The following is a 27,207-nucleotide window of genomic DNA, read 5'->3' on the forward strand; positions in this document are numbered from 1 at the left end:
ATTCTGCCCATTTCCTGGTTGAAGTATCATCTTGGTTTCGCCTGTAGCATGAGTTCTGTGGCACTCACAGATAATATCTTTGCAGTTTTGGAAACCTTAGTGTGTTCTTTCCAAAGCTGCCAATGATATGCATAGTCGAGCATCTTTTCCTGACAAAATATTGCGCTTAAAACGGGCACGTTTTTTCATCCATAAATTAAAAGAGCGCCCCCTATATCCAAGAAGTTAAGAAGGAAAGAAATTACACATATATATATATATATATATATACTACCGTTCAAAGGTTTGGGGTCACTTAGAAATGTCCTTGCTTTTAAAAGAAAAGTAAAAATCTTTGTCCATTTAAATTAACATAACATTGATCAGAAATACAGTGTAGACATTGTTAATGTTGTAAATGACTATTGTAGCTGGAAACGGCTGATTTTGAATGGAATATCTACATAGGCGTACAGAGGCCCGTGTATCAGCAACCATCACTCCTGTGTTCCAATGGCACGTTGTGTTAGCTAATCCAAGTTTAGAATTTTAAAGGGCTAATTGATCATTAGAAAACCCATGCAATTATGTTAGCCCAGCTGAAAACTGTTGTGCTGATTTTAAGAAGCAATAAAACTGTTCTTCATTAGACTAGTTGAGTATCTGGAGCATCAGCATTTGTGGGTTCGATTACTGGCTCAGAATGGCCAGAAACAAAGGACTTTCTTCTGAAACTCGTCAGTCTAATCTTATTCTGCGAAATGAAGGCTATTCCATGCAATACATTTCCAAGAAACTGAAGATCTCATACAACGATGTGTACTACTCCCTTCACAGAACAGCACAAACTGTCTCTATCCAGGATAGAAAGTGGAGTGGGAGGCCCCGGTGCACATCTGAGCAAGAGGACAAGTACATTAGATTATGTAGTTTTAGAAACAGACACCTCACAAGTCCTCAACTGGCAGCTTCATTAAATCGTACCCGCAAAACACCAGTCTCAACTTCAACAGTGAAGAAGCGACTCCGGGATGCTGGCCTTCTAGGCAGAGTTGCAAAGAAAAAGCCATATCTCAGACTGGCCAATAAAAATAAAAGATTAAGATGGGCAAAAGAACACAGACACTGGACAGAGGAAGATTGGAAAAAAGTGTTATGGACAGACGAATCTAAGTTTGAGGTGTTCGGATCATGAAGAACAAAATAACACAGACACTGGATAGAGGAACTCTGCCTAGAATGCCAGATTTTCCCAAGAGGCACTGATTTTGAAGGTAGGCCTTGAAATACATCCACAGGTACACCTCCAATTGACTCAAATGATGTCAATTAGCCTATCAGAAGCTTCTGAAACCATGACATAGTTTTCTGGAATTTTCCATGCTAAAGGCACAGTCAACTTAATGTATGTAAACTTCTGACCCACTGGAATTGTGATACATTGAATTATAAATGAAATAATCTGTCTGTAAACAATTGTTGGAAAAATGACTTGTGTCATGCATAAAGTAGATGTCCTAACCGACTTGCCAAAACTATAGTTTGTTAACAAGAAATGTATGCAGTGGTTGAAAAACAAGTTTTAATGACTCTAACCTAAGTGTATGTAAACTTCTGACTTAACTGTAGAGATTCCATTCAAAATCATCCGTTTCCAGCTACAATAGTTATTTACAACATTAATTTGTATTTATTTATCTGTTATTTTACCAGGTAAGTTGACTGAGAACACGTTCTCATTTGCAGCAACGACCTGGGGAATAGTTACAGGGGAGAGGAGGGGGATGAATGAGCCAATTGTAAACTGGGGATTATTAGGTGACCGTGATGGTTTGAGGGCCAGATTGGAAATTTAGCCAGGACACCGGGGTTAACACCCCTACTCTTACGATGCCATGGGATCTTTAATTAACTCAGAGAGTCAGGATACCCGTTTAACATCCCATCCGGAAGACGGCACCCTACACAGGGCAGTGCCCTGGGGCATTGGGATATTTTTTTTAGACGAGAGGAAAGAGTGCCTCCTACTGGCCCTCCAACACCACTTCCAGCAGCATCTGGTCTCCCATCCAGGAACTGACCAGGACCAACCCTGCTTAGCTTCAGAAGCAAGCCAGCTGTGGTATGCAGGGTGGTATGCTGCTGGCCAGGACCAACCCTGCTTAGCTTCAGAAGCAAGCCAGCAGTGGTATGCAGGGTGGTATGCTGCTGGCCAGGACCAACCCTGCTTAGCTTCAGAAGCAAGCCAGCAGTGGTATGCAGGGTGGTATGCTGCTGACCAGGACCAACCCTGCTTATCTTCAGAAGCAAGCCAGCAGTGGTATGCAGGGTGGTATGCTGCTGGCCAGGACCAACCCTGCTTAGCTTCAGAAGCAAGCCAGCAGTGGTATGCAGGGTGGTATGCTGCTGGCCAGGACCAACCCTGCTTAGCTTCAGAAGCAAGCCAGCTGTGGTATGCAGGGTGGTATGCTGCTGGCCAGGACCAACCCTGCTTAGCTTCAGAAGCAAGCCAGCTGTGGTATGCAGGGTGGTATGCTGCTGGCCAGGACCAACCCTACTTAGCTTCAGAAGCAAGCCAGCAGTGGTATGCAGGGTGGTATGCTGCTGGCCAGGACCAACCCTGCTTAGCTTCAGAAGCAAGCCAGCTGTGGTATGCAGGGTGGTATGCTGCTGGCCAGGACCAACCCTGCTTAGCTTCAGAAGCAAGCCAGCTGTGGTATGCAGGGTGGTATGCTGCTGGCCAGGACCAACCCTACTTAGCTTCAGAAGCAAGCCAGCAGTGGTATGCAGGGTGGTATGCTGCTGGCCAGGACCAACCCTGCTTAGCTTCAGAAGCAAGCCAGCTGTGGTATGCAGGGTGGTATGCTGCTGGCCAGGACCAACCCTGCTTAGCTTCAGAAGCAAGCCAGCAGTGGTATGCAGGGTGGTATGCTGCTGGCCAGGACCAACCCTGCTTAGCTTCAGAAGCAAGCCAGCAGTGGTATGCAGGGTGGTATGCTGCTGGCCAGGACCAACCCTGCTTAGCTTCAGAAGCAAGCCAGCTGTGGTATGCAGGGTGGTATGCTGCTGGCCAGGACCAACCCTGCTTAGCTTCAGAAGCAAGCCAGCTGTGGTATGCAGGGTGGTATGCTGCTGGCCAGGACCAACCCTGCTTAGCTTCAGAAGCAAGCCAGCTGTGGTATGCAGGGTGGTATGCTGCTGGCCAGGACCAACCCTACTTAGCTTCAGAAGCAAGCCAGCAGTGGTATGCAGGGTGGTATGCTGCTGGCCAGGACCAACCCTGCTTAGCTTCAGAAGCAAGCCAGCTGTGGTATGCAGGGTGGTATGCTGCTGGCCAGGACCAACCCTGCTTAGCTTCAGAAGCAAGCCAGCAGTGGTATGCAGGGTGGTATGCTGCTGGCCAGGACCAACCCTGCTTAGCTTCAGAAGCAAGCCAGCAGTGGTATGCAGGGTGGTATGCTGCTGGCCAGGACCAACCCTGCTTAGCTTCAGAAGCAAGCCAGCTGTGGTATGCAGGGTGGTATGCTGCTGGCCAGGACCAACCCTGCTTAGCTTCAGAAGCAAGCCAGCAGTGGTATGCAGGGTGGTATGCTGCTGGCCAGGACCAACCCTGCTTAGCTTCAGAAGCAAGCCAGCTGTGGTATGCAGGGTGGTATGCTGCTGGCCAGGACCAACCCTGCTTAGCTTCAGAAGCAAGCCAGCAGTGGTATGCAGGGTGGTATGCTGCTGGCCAGGACCAACCCTGCTTAGCTTCAGAAGCAAGCCAGCTGTGGTATGCAGGGTGGTATGCTGCTGGCCAGGACCAACCCTGCTTAGCTTCAGAAGCAAGCCAGCAGTGGTATGCAGGGTGGTATGCTGCTGGCCAGGACCAACCCTGCTTAGCTTCAGAAGCAAACCAGCAGTAGTATGCAGGGTGGTATGCTGCTGGCCAGGACCAACCCTGCTTAGCTTCAGAAGCAAACCAGCAGTGGTATGCAGGGTGGTATGCTGCTGGCCAGGACCAACCCTGCTTAGCTTCAGAAGCAAACCAGCAGTGGTATGCAGGGTGGTATGCTGCTGGCCAGGACCAACCCTGCTTAGCTTCAGAAGCAAGCCAGCAGTGGTATGCAGGGTGGTATGCTGCTGACCAGGACCAACCCTGCTTAGCTTCAGAAGCAAGCCAGCAGTGGTATTCAGGGTGGTATGCTGCTGGCCAGGACCAACCCTGCTTAGCTTCAGAAGCAAGCCAGCTGTGGTATGCAGGGTGGTATGCTGCTGGCCAGGACCAACCCTGCTTAGCTTCAGAAGCAAACCAGCAGTGGTATGCAGGGTGGTATGCTGCTGGCCAGGACCAACCCTGCTTAGCTTCAGAAGCAAACCAGCAGTGGTATGCAGGGTGGTATGCTGCTGGCCAGGACCAACCCTGCTTAGCTTCAGAAGCAAGCCAGCTGTGGTATGCAGGGTGGTATGCTGCTGGCCAGGACCAACCCTGCTTAGCTTCAGAAGCAAGCCAGCAGTGGTATGCAGGGTGGTATGCTGCTGGCCACGACCAACCCTGCTTAGCTTCAGAAGCAAGCCAGCTGTGGTATGCAGGGTGGTATGCTGCTGGCCAGGACCAACCCTGCTTAGCTTCAGAAGCAAGCCAGCTGTGGTATGCAGGGTGGTATGCTGCTGGCAAAATAATAATAATGCCTATACTGTATTTCTGTTATTTGAATGGACACATTTTTTGCTTCTCTTTGAAAAACAAGGACATTTTTTAGTGACTCCAAACTTTAGAACGGTTTGTGTGTATATATATATATATACACACACACACACACTGAACAAAAATATATGTGCAATATGTATTTTACTGTTGGTCCCATGTTACTTGAGCTGAAATAAAAGATCCCAGAATTTTCCATACACAGACTTATTTCTCAAAAATGTTGGGCACACATTCTCCTCTGCCAAGATAATCCCTCCACCTGACAGGTGTGGCATATCAAGCAGCTGATTAAACAGCAGGATCATTACAGAGGTGCACCTTGTGCTGGAGACAGAAGGCCACTCTAAAATGTGCAGTTTTGTTTCACAACACAATGCCACAGGTGTCTCCAAGTTTTGTGAGAGTGTGCAATTGGCATGCTGACTGCAGGAATGTCCACCAGAGCTGTTGCCAGACAATTTAATGTTAATTTCTCTACCATAAGATGCCTCCAAAGTCATTTTAGATAATTTTGCAGTGCGTCCACCCGGCCTCACAACCACAGACCACGTGTATGGCGTCGTGTAGGCGAGCGGTTTGCCGATGTCAACGTTGTGGACAAAGTGCCCCATGGTTGTGTTGGGGTTATGGGCAGGTATAAGCTACGGACCACGAACACCAATTGCATTTTATCGATGGCAATTTGAATGCACAGATCTACTGTGACGAGGTCCTGAGGCCCATTGTTGTGTCATTCATCTACTGCCATCACCTCATGTTTCAGCAAGATAATGCACAGCCTCATGTCGCAATGATCTGTACACTATTCCTGGAAGCTGAAAATGTCCCAGTTCTTCCGTGGCCTGCAGACTCACCAGACATGTCACCCATTGAGCATTTCTGGAATGCTCTGGATCGACGTGTACAACATTGTGTTCCAGTTCCCACCAATATCCATCAACTTCGCACAGCCATTTAAGAGGGGTGGAACAGCATTCCACAGGCCACAATCAACAGCCTGACCGACTCTATGCAAAGGAAACGTGTTGCGTTGCATGAGGCAAATGGTGGTCACACCAGATACTGACTGATTTTCTGATCCACACCCTGACTGTTTTCTTTTTTTAAAGGTATCTGTGACCAACAGATGCATATCTATATTACCAGTCATGTAAAATCCATAGATTATGGCCTAATGAATTTATTTCAATTCGCCAATTTCCTTATTTGAACTGGAGCTCAGCAAAATCTTTCAAATTGTTGCATCTTGTGTTTATATTTATGTTCAGTAGACACTGTATTCTTGTCAAGGCCTATCCTATTTAACTATTGCTGTACATATACTATTCTTCAGATATACTGTCCATATTGTCTATACATCTCATCACATATATACAGTATATATTTATACTCCGGACACCGACATTGCTCATCTTAATATTTTTATATTTATTAATTCCATTCTTTTTAGATTTGTGTGTTATGTTGTGTATTTTTAGATATTTCTGCGCTGTTTGAGCTAGAAACACAAAGCATTTTGCTACACCAACAACATCTGCAAAATATTTGTATATGACCAATAAAATGTGATTTGGTTTGATAACAACAACCAAAAATACATTAAGGGTTGTGCTATTTCCTGGGGAAGGTGCAAGTTGAGCCTGCTCTGAGGTTGCCTCATTAGGCAGGCAAATCAACCACACTGCAAGGAATTCCTAAAAACTGATTTTGTCTGGTTCCTTCCCATTGTTTAAGTGAAAGACAGACAATTTATGGAAAGTTGAGCCTGCACTGAGAATCCTTTTTAATGATAACAACCAAAAAAAACAAGATTCCTACCCATTGTGTAGGTGAAAATAAAACAATACTGTATATGGCGTTTCTGGATGTAAATGGCTCGTTTACATTTTTTTGCGCAAGTGATCATAATATTCGGGCAACCCAAAAATACAAATTCACACCTTTCACACCTTAATGTCAGTCTCTGGACAGACTGAAAGACACTGCGGTAGAGATGGACTGACTGACGGGCAGACAGATGGACAGGCAGGCACTGGTCTGACAGTCAGATGGTAGGGGAGAAAGTTTAAACTCTGAAGACAATGCAGTCAGTTACTGTGGGACAGTATAGGCAACATTTCAGTCATGCTCCTTCAGTATGACCAAAGACGAGGCTTTCATAGTTTTGCGAGGGTTGAAATCTTTACTTTAGCCAGACAGTGAAAGCAGGGAGCATAACAGAGCGTGCTGAGCATCTTCAGTTCAGACACACTGTGGTCCTCAGAGAAGAAGCTAAATGAAGGAACAGCATCTGGTGATCTGGCAGCCTAATGAGGAGCAGGTGCATAAGGGACGACACGCACGCACGCAAGCTGCACAGACACACATACACTCACTACAATGAAGGGCCTTGAGGAGGAATGCGAAAATGTAAACTCATCTTGCACAGTGAGTCCCCTGAGGGACATTAGCTATATTTTATACAAATTACATAAGCCATTCTTAATCATGTAACTGTGGAAGTATGGTCTTAACTGCCAATGTGGTATTGTTTTATTCACATTCCTGCTTCATGTTAGACGGAGGTGCTAGCCTTCCCTTTACCAGGAAGACATTCAATGACTGAATAAAAAATGTGTCATTTGAGGGTTTCTGTGGTGTCTGCGGGTTGAAGTTTAAGAGACGACAAATTTAGTTTACAAGGTGGACAAACGTACAGTGTCCTCCCAATGCCCTGTTCTTGTCTTGGCTCGTTATGATCTCCGATCAGAAGTCCGAATCTCCCACAGTTTATGTGATAGGAATGCCCTGTCATGGCTGCTGAGAAGGGAATGAATAGAACAGTACAGATGGCCAGGCTCCAAAAAAAAAAAACACAAGTATTTATTTGGCGCGGACCAGAGGACGCAAGGCATAGATAACATCCACTGATGTGAGTTCAACTCTATGCTAAATGTGTGAATATGTGAATCTAAGTGTTTGTGCTAGTGAGGAACAAAGTGGGTAAAACAATGAGGCACAATTGCGATCAGAATTTCCGTTAACTTAATTTATTGAAAGAAAATGGAACTGAAACTTTTACCCTGGCATTTAAGAGAGGAAGAGTTGCATTGTCATTTTTTGGTTTACACTACTAGCATTATAGGAGTGCACAAATAACCCAATATTAACATCTCTAGGGCTACAGACAGCAACATATCTAATCAAAACCCTATAGAAGTCAAATTTGGGTATATACAGTTGAAGTCGGAAGTTAGCCAAATACATTTAAACTCAGTTTTTCACAATTCCTAACATTTAATCCTAGTAAGAATTCCCTGTTTTAGTTCAGTTAGGATCACCACTTTATTTTTAGAATGTGAAATGTCAGAATAATAGTAGAGAGAATTATTTATTTCAGCTTTTATTTCTTTCATCACATTCCCAGTGGGTCAGAAGTTTACATACACTCAATTAGTATTTGGTAGCATTGCCTTTAAATTGTTTAACTTGGGTCAAACGTTTCTGGTAGCATTCCTCAAGCTTCCCACAATAAGTTGGGTGAATTTTGTCCCATTCCTCCTGACAGAGTTGGTGTAACTGAGTCAGGTTTGTAGGCCTCCTTGCTCGCAGACTCCTTTTCAGTTCTGCCCACATTTCTATAGGATTGAGATCAGGGCTTTGTGATGGCCACTCCAATATAGAGGTCGACCAATTATGATTTTTCAACCGATACCCGATTATTGGAGGACCAAAAAGGCAGATACCGATTAATCCGGCGATTTTTATTTGTAATAATGACAATTACAACAATACTGAATACTAACTCTTATTTTAACTTAATATAAAACATCAATAAAATCAATTTAGCCTCAAATAAATAATGAAACCTGTTCGATTTGGTTTAAATAATACAAAAACAAAGTGTTGGAGAAGAAAGTAATTATGTGCCATGTAAAATGTGTGCCATGTAAAATGTGTGCCATGTAAAATATGTGCCATGTAAAATATGTGGCATGTAAAACGTTTGTTCCTTGCTCAGAACATGAGAACATATGAAAGTTGGTGGTTCCTTTTAACATGAGACTTCAATATTCCAAGGTAAGAGGTTTTAGGTTGTAGTTACTATAGTATTTATAGGACTATTTCTCTCTATACCATTTGTATTTCATATACCTTTGACTATTGGATGTTCTGATAGGCACTATAGTATTGCCAGTGTAACAGTATAGCTTCCGTCCCTCTCCTCGCCCCTACCTGGGCTCGAACCAGGAACACATCGACAACAGCCACACTCGAAGCATCGTTACCCATCGCTCCACAAAAGCCGCGGCCCTTGCAGCGCAAGGGGAATAACTACTGCAAGTCTAAAAGGGAGTGACGTTTGAAACAGTATTAGCGCACACCTAGCTAACTAGCTAGCCATTTCACATTGGTTACACCAGCCATAGGGCTGATAGGCTTGAAGTCATAAACAGCGCTGTGCTTGCGAAGAGCTGCTGGCAAAACGCACTAAAAGCTCTGTTTGAATGAATGATTATGGGCCTGCTGCTGCTCAGTCAGACTGCTCTATCAAATCAGACTTAATTATAACATAATAACACACAGAAATACGAGCCTTTGGTCATTAATATGATCGAATCCGGAAACTATCATTTCGAAAACAAAACGTTTATTATTTCAGTGAAATACGGAACTGTTCCGTATTTTATCCAACGGGTGGCATCCCTAAGTCTAAATATTCTTGTTACATTTTCACAACCTTCAATGTATGTCATATTTACGTAAAATTCTGGCAAATTAGTTCGCAATGAGCCAGGCAGCTCAAACTGTTGCATATACCCTGACTCTGCGTGCAATGAACGCAAGAGAAATGACACAATTTCACCTGGTTAATATTGCCTGCTAACCTGGATTAGTAGTTATAACTAGTGATTATGATTGATTGTTTTTTTATAAGATAAGTTTAATGCTAGCTAGCAACTTACCTTAGCTTCTACTACATTCGCGTAACAGGCAGGCTACTCGTGGAGTGCAATGGTTAGAGCGTTGGACTAGTTAACTGTGCGGTTGCAAGATTGAAACCCCTGAGCTGACAAAAATACTGATTTACGATTGTTATGAAAACTTGAAATCGGCCCTAATTAATCGGCCATTCTGATTAATCGTCGACCTCTACTCCAATACCTTGACTTTGTTGTTCTTAAGCCATTTGCCACAACTTTGGAAGTATGCTTGGGGTCATTGTCCATTTGGAAGACCCATTTGCGACCAAGCTTTAACTTCCTGTCTGGTGTCTTGAGATGTTGCTTCAATATATCCACATCATTTTTCTGCCTCATGATGCCATCTATTTTGTGAAGTGCACCAGTCCCTCTTGCAGCAAAGCACCTCCACAACATGATGCTGCCACCCCTGTGCTTCACGGTTGGGATGGTGTTTTTCGGCTTGCAAGCGTCCCCATTTTTCCTCCGAAAATAACGATGGACGTGTGTCAGTACCACTAGCACTGCACTGTGTCTGAATGGCTTTGTCACATGCACCGAATACAACAGGTGTAGACCTTACAGTGAAATGCTTACTTACAAGCCCTCCACAACATGATGCTGCCACCCCTGTGCTTCACAGTTGGGATGGTGTTCTTCGGCTTGCAAGACTCCCCCTTTTTCTTCCAAACATAACGATGGTCATTATGGCCAAACAGTTCTATTTTGGTTTCATCAGACCAGAGGACATTTCTCCAAAAAGTACGATCTTTGTCCCCATGTGTAGTTTCAAACCATAGGCTGGCTTTTTTATGGCGGTTTTGGAGCAGTGGCTTCTTCCTTACTGAGTGGCCTTTCATGTTATGTCGATATAGGACTCGTTTTTCTGTGGATATAGATACTTTTGTACCTGTTTCCTCCAGCATCTTCACAATGTCCTTTGCTGTTGTTCTGGGATTGAATTTCACTTTTCTCACCAAAGTACGTTCATCTCTAGGAGACAGAATGCGTCTCCTTCCTGAGCGGTATGGCGGCTGCGTGGTCCCATGGTGTTTATACTTGCGTACTATTGTTTGTGCAGATGAACGTGGTACCTTCAGGCATTTGGAAATGTCTCCCAAAGATGAACCAGACATGTGGAGGTCTACAATTTTCTTTCTAAAGTCTTGGCTGATTTATTTAGATTTTCCCATGATGTCAAGCAAAGAGGCACTGAGTTGAAAGGTAGGCCTTGAAATACATCCACAGGTACACCTCCAATTGACTCAAATGATATCAATTAGCCTATCAGAAGCTTTTAAAGCCATGACATAGTTTTCTGGACTTTTCCAAGCTGTTTAAAGGCACAGTCAACTTAGTGTATGTAAACTTTTGACCCACTGGAATTGTGATACAGTGAATTATAAGTGAAATAATCTGTCTGTAAACAATTGCTGGAAAAATTACGTGTCATGCACAAAGTAGATGTCCTAACCGACTTGCCAAAACTATAGTTTGTTTGCAAAAAAATTGTGGAGTGGTTGAAAAATGAGTTTATGTAAACTTCCGACATCAACTGTACATTATATGTAAAAAATTTACGTGGACACTTCAAATGAGTGAATTTGGCTTTTTCAGCCACACCCGTTGTTGACAGGTGTATAAAATCGAGCACACAGCCATGTGGCAAACATTGGCAGTAGAATGGCCTTACTGAAGAGCTCAGTTTTATTTGACCTTTATTTAACTAGGCAAGTCAGTTAATAACAAATTCAGTGACTTTCCACATGGCACCGTCATAGGATGCCACCTTTCCAACAAAGTAGTATATCAAGTTTCAGCCCTGCCAGAGCTGCCAAACTGCCTCTGGAAGCAATGTCAGCACAATAACTGTTTGTCGGGAGCTTCATGAAATGGGTTTCCGTGCCCGAGCAGCCGTACTCAAGCCTAGTGGTGTAAAGCTCGCCACCAATGGACTCTGGAACAGTGGAAACGTGTTCTCTGGAGTGATAAATCATGCTTCACCATCTGGCAGGCCAACGGACGAATCTGGGTTTGCAGATGCCAGGAGAACGCTACCTGCCCCAATGCATAGTGCCAACTGTAAAGTTTGGTGAAGGAGAAATAGGGGCTGTTTTTCATTTGTCGGGCTAGTCCACTTAGTTCCATTGAAGGTAGATCTTAACGCTGCAGCATACAATGGTGTTCTAGACAATTTTGTGCTTCCAAGTTTGGCAAGAGTTTGGGGAAAGCCTTTTCCTGTTTCATCATGACATTGCCGCCGTGCAAAAAGTGAGGTCCATACAGAAATGGTTTGTCTAGATTGGTGTGGAAGAACTTGACTGGCCTGCACACACCCCATCGAACACCTTTGTGATGAATTGGAACTGCAAGCCAGGCCTAATCTCCCAACATGTTTTTTTTTTATTTGACCTTTATTTAACTAGGCAAGTCAGTTAAGAACAAATTCTTATTTTCAATGACGGCCTAGGAACAGTGGGTTAACTGCCTGTTCAGGGGTAGAACGACAGATCTGTACCTTGTCAGCTCGGGGATTTGAACTTGCAACCTTTTGGTTACTAGTCCAACGCTCTAACCACTAGGCTACCCTGCCACCCAACCTCACTTAATGCTCTTGTTACTGAATGGAAGCAAGTCCTAACTCCATATTACTGCCCATGATTTTGTAATGAGAAGTTTCACGAGCAGGTGTCCACATACTTTTGAAATACAGCCTGAATGTGTGTCTGAAAAAAATAGAGAGAGAAATTGGGGTTTTCTGCATATTTAACACAGACTGGTATGAGCAAAATGCACTTACTAGGTGTGTATGGATAAGTGAGTGTTAAATAATGATGTGTGTGTGTGTGTGTGTGTATATGAGAGAGGTGGTGTGTGTGAGTTCAAGGAGAGAGAGCGAGAGTGTGTGTGGGAGTGAGATAGTGGAGTGGCGGTCGGGGTATGCTCTGTGCAGCCAGCCAGTCTGTCATGGGAGGGACAAGGGAGACTTGCGCTCCTGCAGCTGCTTACTGGCTGGCGTTAGAACAGGGGGCGGACTGGCTCTGCCCTGCCTGCTGCAGAGAGACAAAGAGAGAGAGAATCCGAGTGACCGAGAGAGAGAGAGAGAGAGACCGAGACAGAGAGTCCAAGAGAGAGAGACCGAGACTGAGTGAGAGAGAGTGAGCGAGTGAGACTGAGTGAGTGAGAAAGTGAGACTGAGTGAGTGAGAAAGTGAGACTGAGTGAGTGAGAAAGTGAGACTGAGTGAGTGAGAAAGTGAGACTGAGTGAGTGAGAAAGTGAGACTGAGTGAGTGAGAAAGTGAGACTGAGTGAGAAAGTGAGACGTGAGTGAGTGAGCGAGTGAGACTGAGTGAGTGAGCGAGTGAGACTGAGTGAGTGAGCGAGTGAGACGGAGTGAGTGAGTGAGCGAGTGAGACGGAGTGAGTGAGTGAGCGAGTGAGACGGAGTGAGTGAGTGAGCGAGTGAGACTGAGTGAGTGAGTGAGCGAGTGAGACGGAGTGAGTGAGCGAGTGAGACGGAGTGAGTGAGCGAGTGAGACTGAGCGAGTGAGCGAGCAAGTGAGACCAAGTGAGACGGAGCAAGTGAGACCAAGTGAGACGGAGCGAGTGAGCGAGCAAGTGAGACGGAGCGAGTGAGACGGAGCGAGTGAGCGAGCGAGTGAGACGGAGCGAGTGAGACTGAGCGAGTGAGACGGAGCGAGTGAGTGAGCGAGCGAGACTGAGCGAGTGAGACGGAGCGAGCGAGTGAGACGGAGTGAGCGAGTGAGACGGAGTGAGCGAGTGAGACGGAGTGAGCGAGTGAGACGGAGTGAGCGAGTGAGACAGTGAGCGAGTGAGACTGAGCGAGTGAGACTGAGTGAGTGAGATGGAGTGAGTGAGATGGAGTGAGTGAGTGAGATGAAGTGAGTGAGATGTGAGTGAGTGAGTGAGTGAGACGGAGTGAGTGAGACGGAGTGAGTGAGACGGAGTGAGTGAGACGGAGCGAGCGAGTGAGACGGAGCGAGCGAGTGAGACGGAGCGAGCGAGTGAGACGGAGCGAGCGAGTGAGACGGAGCGAGCGAGTGAGACGGAGCGAGCGAGTGAGACGGAGCGAGCGAGTGAGACGGAGCGAGCGAGTGAGACGGAGCGAGCGAGTGAGACGGAGCGAGCGAGTGAGACGGAGCGAGCGAGTGAGACGGAGCGAGCGAGTGAGACGGAGCGAGCGAGTGAGACGGAGCGAGCGAGTGAGACGGAGCGAGCGAGTGAGACGGAGCGAGCGAGTGAGACGGAGCGAGACGGAGTGAGTGAGACGGAGTGAGTGAGCGAGTGAGACTGAGTGAGTGAGCGAGTGAGACTGAGTGAGACGGAGTGAGTGAGCGAGTGAGACGGAGTGAGTGAGCGAGTGAGACGGAGCGAGCGAGTGAGCGAGTGAGACGGAGTGAGTGAGACTGAGTGAGTGAGCGAGTGAGACTGAGTGAGTGAGCGAGTGAGACGGAGTGAGTGAGCGAGTGAGACGGAGTGAGTGAGCGAGTGAGACGGAGTGAGTGAGTGAGCGAGTGAGACGGAGTGAGTGAGTGAGCGAGTGAGACGGAGTGAGTGAGCAGGTGAGCGAGCGAGTGAGACGGAGTGAGTGAGTGAGCGAGTGAGACGGAGTGAGTGAGCAGGTGAGCGAGCGAGTGAGACAGAGATGAGTGATTGAGGGAGACGGGGACGGACGCAGTGAGTGAGACGGGGACGGGCGGCGTGAGACTGAGTCAGAGAGACGGAGACGGTGTCTCAGTCACTCACGGAGACAGAGACCGAAAGAGCGAAAGAGAGAGACAGAGCCCAAAGGAGAGAGAGACAGAGCGAGAGAAACAAGACTGAATCAACTCCACAGAAGAGAGAGAGACTGGGTTTCTGCATTGGTATGCCTGCTCCTGCTCTCTCATTTCCACCATATGCCGCTGCTGCCTCTCTGAGGAGACCTGGATGCCAATCGCCTGCTTGAGGCTACTCCTTCATCCTCAATCATTTACATGTAACATTTATACTCTCTGTTCCCGGCGTGAGAGAGACCGGGAGAGCCTGAGTGAGAAGAGTGGATGACAATATCCTTGCTTTTCTCCTTTCTGCTGAAGTTCCTGCGGCGATTAGCAGAGCGGGTGGTTTCGACTCTTTGGACACTATCCGTCTGAGCTGTCCGTGTTTGGAGAAAAAGACTGAAAGGAGAGGACACAACATTCTCTGGGAAACATCGCACTCCATATCATCTAAGATATTGGGGAACGTGTGACTGCATTTTTATGAGACAAACCGGTATTATAGTAAGCGAAGATGATGAAAGTTGTTTGACCTTTTTGATGATATATTTCCCCCCTGCTCTTCGTGCAGCAGGCACACAGCGCTGCACGTGTTGGCTGTGTCTTTTCTGAGGAGAGAACGAGAAGTAGGATGAGAGCCTGCCAGAGTATTTGTCCTCTGCTATCTGTGTCCTTCTCTGTGTGACTCGTCTGTGTCTGTGCAGTGAGGGGTGCCCTGGGAGACTCCCGAGTCGCTGATCGTGGGCGAGGGCTAGTCCTCAACATTGCTGCTGACATGGCAGAGGGAACACAGCTTCTCTCTTTGGGGCACCGGCCTGGTCTGCTGCTGAGCTAGGACTTGGACCAGCCATTGACCATCCCCGGCCAAGTTCCAGTCCTCTGTCTCTGGATCTGGTTTCAGACCAGGGGCTTTCAGAAGGCTCCCTGGCTGCAAGATGAACTCTTCCTTGGACCTGCTGGACCTTGAGCTCCTGAACCAGAGTGGCTCTCCTTTCTGCCTCCTAGACATGGGCTACTCCCAGATCTTCAACACCTGTCTTTTAGAGGTGGCCATCATCTTGCTCCTCACAGTTCTCATCATCTCTGGCAACCTGGTGGTGATCTTTGTCTTCCACTGTGCTCCACTGCTCCACCACCACACCACCAGCGCCTTCATCCAGACCATGGCCTACGCAGACTTGTTAGTTGGGGTCAGCTGCCTCATCCCTTCCCTCTCCCTCCTCCACCACCTGAAAGGCCTGGATGAAGAGCTCACCTGTAAGGTGTTTGGTTACATGGTTTCCGTGTTGAAGAGCGTTTCCATGGCGTCACTGGCGTGCGTTAGCGTGGACCGCTACATGGCGATAACGCGGCCGCTGTCATATGCTACACTGGTGACACCGTGCCGGATCCGCGTGTGCATCCTCCTCATCTGGCTCTACTCCGCCCTCATCTTCCTGCCCTCCTTCTTCGGCTGGGGGAAGCCTGGCTACCACGGCGATGTGGTTGAGTGGTGTGCCATGGAGTGGGGGACAAAGCCGCTCTTCACGTCATTCATCGTGGCGCTGCTCTATGTGCCGGCCGCCATGACGGTCTGCTTCACCTACGCCAACATCTTCCGTATCTGCCGGCAACACACAAAGGAGATCAGCGAGCGCCACGCCCGCTTCAGCCCACAGGAGAGCTCTCTGGGACAGGATGGCCAGCCGCAGCATGCGCCGGCGTGCACGGACAAACGCTACGCCATGGTGCTGTTTCGCATCACAAGCGTGTTCTATCTCCTCTGGCTTCCCTACATCCTGTACTTCCTGTTGGAGAGTGCTGGAATCTACCGTCACCCCGTCGCCTCGTTCCTCACCACCTGGCTGGCTATCAGCAACAGCTTCTGTAACTGTCTGATCTATAGTCTAACCAACAGTGCCTTCCGGAAGGGTTTAAAGCGTCTATGTTCATTCTGCGTGCAGCGTGTGGACAGTAAGAATCCTTTTGGCCCTGGGCCGGGGCACGGACAGGGGCCAGTCTGCACACGCTCCACATGCCATGTGTAGGACCTCCCAGAGACCCGTGTGACGGTCGAGTCAGTGTGTCGTGTTGCTAAAGCACTAAGTGTGTCCCATGTTGATGCTGAGCTAAGGGGAACAGGCTTCACAGGATGCAGTGTTGCTACGGTTGTTTCCAGACAGTTGGATGTTTGTTGGATGGTTGCGTTCCTGGTCACAGCTGGCTCTGACAGGATCGGCTCCAGGACCCGAGCGTTTTGAGCCCCGCGTGGGAAGTACAGCCCAGCCTCTGCCATGAGAGAGGTAGAACATGGAGGGGGAGTGAGAGTCAGAATAAGGATGTGGAATTACAGTACCCTAACCTTTGACTCCAGTTACGGATGACAGAGCTATGGCTACGTTGTGTCAGCGTTTTGCGGTGGATGGAGTGTTAGTTGATTGAACATCTCCCTTCTGACAGTACTTGCCAAAAACACAAACTGTAAGAACACAAGAACACATGTTCTTGTGGGAAAAATATGTTTGAGACTGTATCTTCCTAGCAGTTTGTGAAACAATGTGTATTTGTGCCATGACTTCAGTGTATTAAATGCAACAAAGTACTCACATAATTTAAAAAAAACTGAAAAACACTTTAATACTGAGCTAAGGGGAGCTGTCAATAACTTATTTAAATGTTTTCCCTTGTGGTTTTTATTTAAACACGGAAACAGAATATTTACAATATTGTGCTCTGAAGGGTGCAGCAAGCTCAGACTCTGAAGAGAAGCAAGTACTTCATCATTCATTTATATCTGGGCTGTTCTGAGGCAGAGGTACAGGCAGAGAAAGGGAGGACCACTTTGTTTAGAGGTTTAAACACCAGGACTAGTTTACTCCCGAGGGATCAGAGTAATCATTGACTGGATTACTTTTGTTTCAACAAGCTTCCTTATCATCAGAGCCTGTCTGACTCTGTAACCAAAGTACATTGCAGACAGACAGTCCGTTCCAGTTTACTTATGAGGAGAATGTGGTCGTTGTGTCAAAGCAGAAGATTGATTGAAAATTGATTGTTTGAGTTTCAGAGTAGTTTATCATCTCCAAAGCGTTGCCCCATTGTCTGTTGCATCTGGTATTAACAAGCCAATACCAGTGGGCCTGATTAGTGACCTTTTATTTTTTTATTTTTTTTATTTTTATTTTACCTTTATTTAACCAGGCAAGTCAGTTAAGAACACATTCTTATTTTCAATGACGGCCTGGGAACAGTGGGTTAACTGCCTGTTCAGGGGCAGAACGACAGATTTGTACCATGTCAGTTCGGGGGTTTGAACTCGCAACCTTCCGGTTACTAGTCCAACGCTCTAACCACTAGGCTACGCTACTGTCTTCATTATCTAAGATTTTTCTGATGAGACTTTATAAAAGAAAGAGTGAGCAAACATCCACATCTGATTTATTTTTTTTTATATCAAATTTTCTCTTCCAATTATCTGGTTACTCAACGTGGTCTCAGGGCAATTCGTATTATTCTGTACATAAATCTGAGACATTTCTTTTAGTATGCTATATTACTTTACATTATGAATGCAATTGCGGTTGTACAGTATCATATGATTATAAGATATGGTCAAAAGTATCATTCGTCTTATCCGGCCGTACAATAGCATACAAATTGGATGAATTAACTTATCATATGTCTTGGGAGGGATGTATAGTATCATACGTCTTTCTCTGAGGCCAAGTTGCTTGTTGCGCCATAACAACAAAGGAGAATGATGAGAATCATTTTGGTGGTTAGGCGACAACAATTGCGTCAAGTTGGAAGTAAAAAAAAAGCCTAAAATACGATAGCAAACCTTTTAATGCACAATGAATTTTTTTGTTATTATTTGTGAATTTATCGTTGATAGTATGTGCTTGTTTCTGTGCGTCGACGTCTCTGCAATGCTCTTCCTTGCCGTGGAAAATAGACTCAAGCGATCCCCGCTTTCGCGGACGTGCTGCTTTTTCAGGTTGCATAGCATGTCTCATAGGTCATCGTGAGTTGTTAAACTGCGGCTGGCGTTAACGGTGACGTGACGGTATTATGGTTTGGCCATGGGTTAATGACCGTGAATGTTGAGAAAGCTGTGAGCTGCTGTCAGCTGAGGAACATCGGCCCCTGGCCAAGTGTCGTAAAGTATTGTCTGCATAGTAATGCAGCCCCACAGGTTCTTGTGTTACTGCATACATTCCAATTGGCACCCTATTCTCTAAATAGTGCACTACTTTTGACCAGAGCCCTATAGTGCACTACTTTTAACCAGGACCAAAAGGGCTCTGGTCAAAAGTAGTGTACTAGATAGGGAATAGGGTGCCATTTGGGATGTATGCGGTAACACAAGAACCTGTAGGGCTGCATTACTTTACAGTATAACGAAACAGATAGAAATGAAGATCTCAATGTTCAACTGTTTTCGGTCCAATGTTACTAGTTATTTATTAGACCTTTCACAGGCTTTGGCCTCTTGAATCTTTTCTCTCTCTTTTTATGGTAGCCTACTCCTCCATTTGGGAGCAAATATACAATATACTTAGTAGCTTTACTTTCTTAGTCGACCAAAGTTGAACGTGTGTTAGATGTTATATATTTCAAAAAAGAACGAGACGGAATGAGAGATGTAGAGAGAGATAACGTGCAATTTAGGGTTATTTTTTAATGGAAGTTTTCATGTTAGGAATTTTGCAGTGATGATGGTATGGACAGACATTGAGTTGGACTACTGTATTGTTAGGCTGCCTCTGCAATGAATACAGTGCTGTTCATCTTTATGTAGGCTAAAGTTCCATGTTACTTTTCAAATTTGTACATAGTCTTATGCATGTTTTGCCTACTGTATATATTTTGATTAGGTGCTTTGAATAAGAAAGCTCACAATTGAAATATTGACAAACTACAAACACTTTTGGAGACTGTCTTTGCGCAGCCAAAGGGCAGAGTGCAATATGTTCATTGTTCCTCCATTTTGTCCTCTTTATTGAAGAATGTCAACACAGACACCATTGTTATATATATATCTATCTTATTTCCTCCTCTACATTTCACCACTGGTTATTGAAACAATAGTTTCTCTCTATTGACCATGTGATTTTCCTGAACTGTTGGTGATATTCAGAGTCATCACACGTTGTTCATCGCTTTATTACTTTCACATGACTTTCTCTGTGACTCTTCTGCCCTTTGGGGGTGTGTGTGTGTGGGGTGTGTGTGTGTGGGGTGTGTGTGTGTGTGTGTGGGGGTGTGTGTGTGTGGGTGTGGGGTGGGTGTGTGTGGGGTGTGTGTGGGTGCTTTGTATGCTACTATGTTTGATGTGCGAATGCAGTTTTTTTAAATATATTTTTAAATTTTGTAATAAATGTTTGGGTCTTTTTTAGTGTGTTGGATACTGACAGGCAGCTCAGTTCTCTCGAAACAAATATTTGCTCACGGACGTATGCCAAATATCGATTGGGTTTCCTACTATTGTACTTTCAAACAGGCTCTTATTTTTTCAGATACTGACCACTTAGTATTCCGATGAGGTGGATTTGTACTTCTAAAACAATTCCTTACATTTGTATACCATTTTCCATGCTTTCAGGTTAATGGATTTACTAATATCGTTGTGTATTTTGTTCTTCTTTTGAGGAGATAGGAGTTCAACATTTGACAGTATCCCCATCTAGGTGTCGGTTTAGTTGAACTATTCAATCCAGCAGTCAGTTGACGGTTCTTTAGAAAGGGGGCAAAACTGGGGGAAAGGTTTCTTGCTTTGCTTGTTTGCTGATGTACGTTTTTGGGACATATCAATGCCAAAACTCCCACGATGACCTGCTCGCGACAGTGCCATATTAGGACGTTGTGAGACCTGATATGATGCTGGAAACGTCCATGCCAAATCTGGGACAGTTTTGTGGCCCAAGCTTTTACTAGAGGACTACACACCCACGCACACACACACAAACACACTGTTTTCCCTTCTGTTATCCAGCATGTCCTTATTGAATTTTCTCATATGTATTTTCTTAATGCTCTAAATTGTCAGGCCAGGCTCTCTTAATGGTTAGCTCATGACCCGACTGACTGTATTAAGTGGCTCAGCTCTTTATCAGATTAAGAGGAGAATGGACGCATTAACAAGAAGGCCGTTTGGCTGGAAATGTCCCAAAACATGGTTGAAAATGTGACTTAAAAAAAAATGTATTTAATGTTGAACTCCAATGTTTAGATCATTTGTCGCAAATGCTGGGTAAACTGAATGTTGCGGGGCTTAAACATAATCATGTTCTCTGTTATTTAAGGCTAGTTAACTAACTCGGTACCACGAGCCCTTGTAATGATGTAATGTTGTAGAGTTGTCCTGAGGTATTTCTATTCTGGTATATTATTCTGCACTGAGCAAATAAATGTGATCTTATCTAAAAGAATCACACTTCCTGCTTGTTATTCTTGCTTTGTGCTTTATGAAAACGTGTGCGTGCTTGTGGGCTCACCGAGCTTGTACACTATATGGGCGTGTGTGTGTGTCACTGTTACCACAAATGCATACCTGCACATGACGGACACGTGTTTGTGTACGCTATCGACTTATCGTTACCACAATAGAATACCAGGGATCAGCAATTCACCACATCTTCAGTCTTAACGGTCCCTGTACATTATGTGTGAAATCAGGCAAAGTTCGTCTGAAGAAGAGGTTCTTTCATATGTGGGTTATTCTTAGCTCCCTGCCTGGAGCCGATAGACTGCTAGCCTGGTTGCTAGCCTGTTAGCTAGCCTGTTAGCTAGCCTATTAGCTGGAGCCAGAGGAGCTAGCCGGCTGTACAGAGGAAAGGAACAGTACCACACCGTATACACACACAGACACCTCTGCCCAGCCTGGCTCTGTATTCAGGGCCGAGGGTGGCTGTCTGAGAGAGGGCAGGTTGCTCCCCCACACAGGGCCTGAGTAGGAGACGGAGGAGAGCCCTCTCTCCCACCCTTCCTCCTCCTCTTTCTCTCCCTCCCACCATACTTCCTGGAGTAGGGCTTTCATCGCCCCACTCCAGGTCTCATAATCAGCCCTAAGTAAGAAAAACAACATGCCATTTCAGCCATTGTGTTGGGTCAGAATAAACCTGAGCTGTAAACAATGGAGGAACAGGTTAAAGTGTTTCCTACACACACACACACACACACACACACACACACACACACACACACACACACACACACACACACACACACACACACACACACACACACACACACACACACACACACACACACACACACTGTCTTTCTCCATCACTAACAATGAGCGTTTTTTTCTCCCCCCACTCACGCGAAGGCCCTAGATGGACAGAGGCTAATTGGTGTTATGTCACTGGGCTTTTTAAAGTGTCTCAGAGCCCGAGAGAACCCTCCCGAACATAAACATGGATCCTTATCAGTGATGGAGACCAATGGCTCACAGGCTTCAGTCCAGCGCAACATCCCTATATCCTTATGTAGTGCACTCCTTTTGACCCCTTAGGGCTCTGGTCAAAAGTAGCGCCCTATATAGGGAATAGGGTGCCATTTGGGACACAGGCATTGATGTTAGCCACCCCCTACTACCCCAATGGCTGGAAGGAGAGGAGAAGTCCGTCCACCAGTTAGGTCTTTGTTTATTCTTCTTTTCTTCCGTCCATTCTTCTCCTGCTTGCTTTCTTTTGGTTTCAGTCTTCCTCTTTGGAAGTAGGAACAGAAAGCTTGATGGAGATTAGGGTGGAAGGAGAGAGGGAGTTGGTCGGTTGAGTTTCAGTCTTCCTCTTTGGAAGTAGGAACAGAAAGCTTGAGGGAGATTAGGGTGGAAGGAGAGAGGGAGTTGGTCGGTTGGGTTTCAGTCTTCCTCTTTGGAAGTAGGAACAGAAAGCTTGATGGAGATTAGGGTGGAAGGAGAGAGGGAGTTGGTCGGTTGAGTTTCAGTCTTCCTCTTTGGAAGTAGGAACAGAAAGCTTGATGGAGATTAGGGTGGAAGGAGAGAGGGAGTTGGTCGGTTGAGTTTCAGTCTTCCTCTTTGGAAGTAGGAACAGAAAGCTTGAGGGAGATTAGGGTGGAAGGAGAGAGGGAGTTGGTCGGTTGGGTCCAGTTTTTGCAAAATTGGTGTACATGAGTAATAAAGGCATAATTCGCTGATTTTATGAGGGGGGAAAGATTATATATATAAAAATAGAGATATTTATCAGCCGCCCTACTTCCTAGGGCTGTGTCTGTGATGACTAGCTAGACCAACAACAACAAACCAAATGGTCTTCTGATGTGAGCATTGACATGGACTCAGAACATCAAATGTCGTTGTTTCTCTATGAAGAATTGTAATTCGATAGAAAAATATAAAAACGGAATTTGGGAAATGACACAGTGTCTTATTTGAAAGGTTTAAAAAACAAACAAAACCACACAAAAAAACACAGTAGCTAGTGACATTTTTCATCATTTAAAAGTAGCTCTCATGCTCAAAGTATACCACATTTCTCATACCGATGCTTTTCAATCCTGGAAGAGGAGTGAACGAGCACACTGCCACACTTCCAGACGATAACTAAAAGTAGTCTGCTGGTGACCAGACATCCAGCCGGATAATAAGGGTGCTGGTAACTGTTACTTGGTACTGTAGCTGGTGCTGAATCATTTCCTCTGTGCCTTGCTGAAGCCAGTCAGCCAGCCAGTGACTCTCACCGTTATTCTGTAAATACTGTCCGCCATACTGGTCCAGATATCTAGGTGCTGAATCTGCCCCTAAGTCACTGGCTGACTGGCTCAGCTCAGTGACTGACTGAGTCTGTGTGTGGATGCTAGTGACTGTGTGTGGTATATGTGCATTATTTAAATGCTGTTCTGTTCCAGATAAACAGAGCATCAATAATGGAACCCGGGGGTAATTAATATTTGAAAAGGGCGCTGCAGAGTTGTGTGTGTGTGTCTGTCCGTTTGTGTGCGTGCGTGCGTGCGTGTGTGTCTGTCCGTTTGTGTGCGTGCGTGTGTGTCTGTCCGTTTGTGTGCGTGTGTGTGTGTGTGTGTGCGTGCGTGGCGTGTACTCCTGTGCATTCGTACGTGTGGGTACTGTAATTACAGTAATTCCATTCCGTGTGGCGCCGCGTCAGAATAGGGATCCCCGGGGGAAACATGTCAATACCGCCTGGGTTCCACTCTGGCGTAATAAGACTGACTGCCATCTGACGTGTGCTACATGTGTTACTGTAAGGTGAGCACGATAACATGGAGGGTGGCTGGTCACCGGCGCTGAGCTGAGAGGATGGGATCCATTCACACCCCTGTCTGTGTCATTTCATCTCTTTTTTTCCCCACATTTTAGTATTTCTTATCAAACATACTTTCAATAAAGTTATTTGCATTCACTTTTCCTCTGTAAATAGATTTGTCCGGGAGCAACACTGTTCTAAAAGTTATTTATCTCTTTGTGCCACTGCGGCAGCCAAACCTGCCTGCACGAAAAACAATGCACTGTCCTCGAGACAAAGCTTCAGTCACTGGAGAGACCCCGAGAGACAGGCTGAGCGTGCCAGTCAATGGTACAGAATACATATTAGGTACTTTGTCATTCCTTCTCATGGTACCTCTTAACTGAACACGATAGGGGCGATGAATCATCAAAAGCGGGCTGGGAGACCATTGGGCGAAACTCTGCTGCAAGGGGATCTTCCAGCAAGACAACCCCAAGCACACATCAAAGAAATGGTTCATTGACCACAAAATCAAGTCTCCGGACTTGAACCCCATTTGAAAACCTGTGGTTTGAATTGAAGAGGGGAAGTCCGTAAGAATAGACGAAGGCTATCAAGGATCTGGACATGTTCTGTGTGGAGGAATGGTCTAAGATCCCTCCAATCTAATCAAACATCTGAGAAAAAGGCTCAGTGCCGTTATCTTGTCAAAGGGGGGGTGCTGGAGTATTGATTTAAAATAGGGGATCCTATTATCTTGTCAAAGGGGGGGTGCTGGAGTATTGATTTAAAATAGGGGATCCTATTATCTTGTCAAAGGGGGGGGTGCTTGGAGTATTGATTTAAAATAGGGGATCCTATTATCTTGTCAACGGGGGGGTGCTTGGAGTATTGATTTAAAATAGGGGATCCTATTATCTTGTCAAAGGGGGGGGTGCTGGAGTATTGATTTAAAATAGGGGATCCTATTATCTTGTCAAAGGGGGGGTGCTGGAGTATTGATTTAAAATAGGGGATCCTATTATCTTGTCAAAGGGGGGGGGGGGGTGCTGGAGTATTGATTTAAAATAGGGGATCCTATTATCTTGTCAAAGGGGGGGGGGGTGTTGGAGTATTGATTTAAAATAGGGGATCCTATTATCTTGTCAAAGGGGGGGTGCTGGAGTATTGATTTAAAATAGGGGATCCTATTATCTTGTCAAAGGGGGGGGGGGGTGTTGGAGTATTGATTTAAAATAGGGGATCCTATTATCTTGTCAAAGGGGGGGGGGGGGTGCTGGAGTATTGATTTAAAATAGGGGATCCTATTATCTTGTCAAAGGGGGGGGGGGGTGCTGGAGTATTGATTTAAAATAGGGGATCCTATTATCTTGTCAAAGGGGGGGGGGGGTGCTGGAGTATTGATTTAAAATAGGGGATCCTATTATCTTGTCAAAGGGGGGGGGGGGGGGTGCTGGAGTATTGATTTAAAATAGGGGATCCTATTATCTTGTCAAAGGGGGGGGGTGCTTGGAGTATTGATTTAAAATAGGGGATCCTATTATCTTGTCAAAGGGGGGGGGTGCTTGGAGTATTGATTTAAAATAGGGGATCCTATTATCTTGTCAAAGGGGGGGGGTGCTTGGAGTATTGATTTAAAATAGGGGATCCTATTATCTTGTCAAAGGGGGGGTGCTGGAGTATTGATTTAAAATAGGGGATCCTATTATCTTGTCAAAGGGGGGGATGCTGGAGTATTGATTTAAAATAGGGGATCCTATTATCTTGTCAAAGGGGGGGTGCTGGAGTATTGATTTAAAATAGGGGATCCTATTATCTTGTCAAAGGGGGGGGGGGGTGCTGGAGTATTGATTTAAAATAGGGGATCCTATTATCTTGTCAAAGGGGGGGGGTGTTGGAGTATTGATTTAAAATAGGGGATCCTATTATCTTGTCAAAGGGGGGGGGGGGTGTTGGAGTATTGATTTAAAATAGGGGATCCTATTATCTTGTCAAAGGGGGGGGTGCTGGAGTATTGATTTAAAATAGGGGATCCTATTATCTTGTCAAAGGGGGGGTGTGTGCTGGAGTATTGATTTAAAATAGGGGATCCTATTATCTTGTCAAAGGGGGGGGGGGGGTGCTGGAGTATTGATTTAAAATAGGGGATCCTATTATCTTGTCAAAGGGGGGGGGGGGGTGCTGGAGTATTGATTTAAAATAGGGGATCCTATTACCTTGTCAAAGGGGGGGGGTGCTTGGAGTATTGATTTAAAATAGGGGATCCTATTATCTTGTCAAAGGGGGGGTGCTTGGAGTATTGATTTAAAATAGGGGATCCTATTATCTTGTCAAAGGGGGGGTGCTGGAGTATTGATTTAAAATAGGGGATCCTATTATCTTGTCAAAGGGGGGGATGCTGGAGTATTGATTTAAAATAGGGGATCCTATTATCTTGTCAAAGGGGGGGTGCTGGAGTATTGATTTAAAATAGGGGATCCTATTATCTTGTCAAAGGGGGGGGGGGTGCTGGAGTATTGATTTAAATAGGGGATCCTATTATCTTGTCAAAGGGGGGGTGCTGGAGTATTGATTTAAAATAGGGGATCCTATTATCTTGTCAAAGGGGGGGGGGGGGGAGTATTGATTTAAAATAGGGGATCCTATTATCTTGTCAAAGGGGGGGGGTGCTGGAGTATTGATTTAAAATAGGGGATCCTATTATCTTGTCAAAGGGGGGGGGGTGTTGGAGTATTGATTTAAAATAGGGGATCCTATTATCTTGTCAAAGGGGGGGGTGCTGGAGTATTGATTTAAAATAGGGGATCCTATTATCTTGTCAAAGGGGGGGGGGGTGCTGGAGTATTGATTTAAAATAGGGGATCCTATTATCTTGTCAAAGGGGGGGTGCTGGAGTATTGATTTAAAATAGGGGATCCTATTATCTTGTCAAAGGGGGGGTGTTGGAGTATTGATTTAAAATAGGGGATCCTATTATCTTGTCAAAGGGGGGGTGTTGGAGTATTGATTTAAAATAGGGGATCCTATTATCTTGTCAAAGGGGGGGGGGTGCTGGAGTATAGATTTAAAATAGGGGATCCTATTATCTTGTCAAAGGGGGGGGGGGGGTGTTGGAGTATTGATTTAAAATAGGGGATCCTATTATCTTGTCAAAGGGGGGGTGGAGTATTGATTTAAAATAGGGGATCCTATTATCTTGTCAAAGGGGGGGGGGGGGGGGGTGCTGGAGTATTGATTTAAAATAGGGGATCCTATTATCTTGTCAAAGGGGGGGGGGGTGTTGGTGTATTGATTTAAAATAGGGGATCCTATTATCTTGTCAAAGGGGGGGGTGTTGGAGTATTGATTTAAAATAGGGGATCCTATTATCTTGTCAAAGGGGGGGTGTTGGAGTATTGATTTAAAATAGGGGATCCTATTATCTTGTCAAAGGGGGGGTGCTGGAGTATTGATTTAAAATAGGGGATCCTATTATCTTGTCAAAGGGGGGGTGTTGGAGTATTGATTTAAAATAGGGGATCCTATTATCTTGTCAAAGGGGGGGGTTGGAGTATTGATTTAAAATAGGGATCCTATTATCTTGTCAAAGGGGGGGTGTTGGAGTATTGATTTAAAATAGGGGAT

The 27,207-nt window shown here is 45.5% G+C and overlaps 2 protein-coding genes across 6 annotated transcripts in view; both read left to right on the plus strand.

Annotated features, from left to right (window-relative positions):
- rabgap1 (RAB GTPase activating protein 1) overlaps positions 1-27,207 on the plus strand; it is a 153,642-nt gene that overhangs the window by 83,177 nt on the left and 43,258 nt on the right. The window lies entirely within an intron of this gene.
- On the plus strand, positions 14,204-17,524 carry LOC109868455 (probable G-protein coupled receptor 21). The gene has a single exon (XM_020458037.2). It carries the CDS (start codon positions 15,328-15,330, stop codon positions 16,417-16,419), a length of 1,092 nt encoding a protein of 363 aa, XP_020313626.1. The 5' UTR covers positions 14,204-15,327; the 3' UTR covers positions 16,420-17,524.

The sequence above is a fragment of the Oncorhynchus kisutch genome, linkage group LG23, assembly GCF_002021735.2.
Source record: "Oncorhynchus kisutch isolate 150728-3 linkage group LG23, Okis_V2, whole genome shotgun sequence".
NCBI classification, from domain to species: domain Eukaryota; kingdom Metazoa; phylum Chordata; class Actinopteri; order Salmoniformes; family Salmonidae; genus Oncorhynchus; species Oncorhynchus kisutch.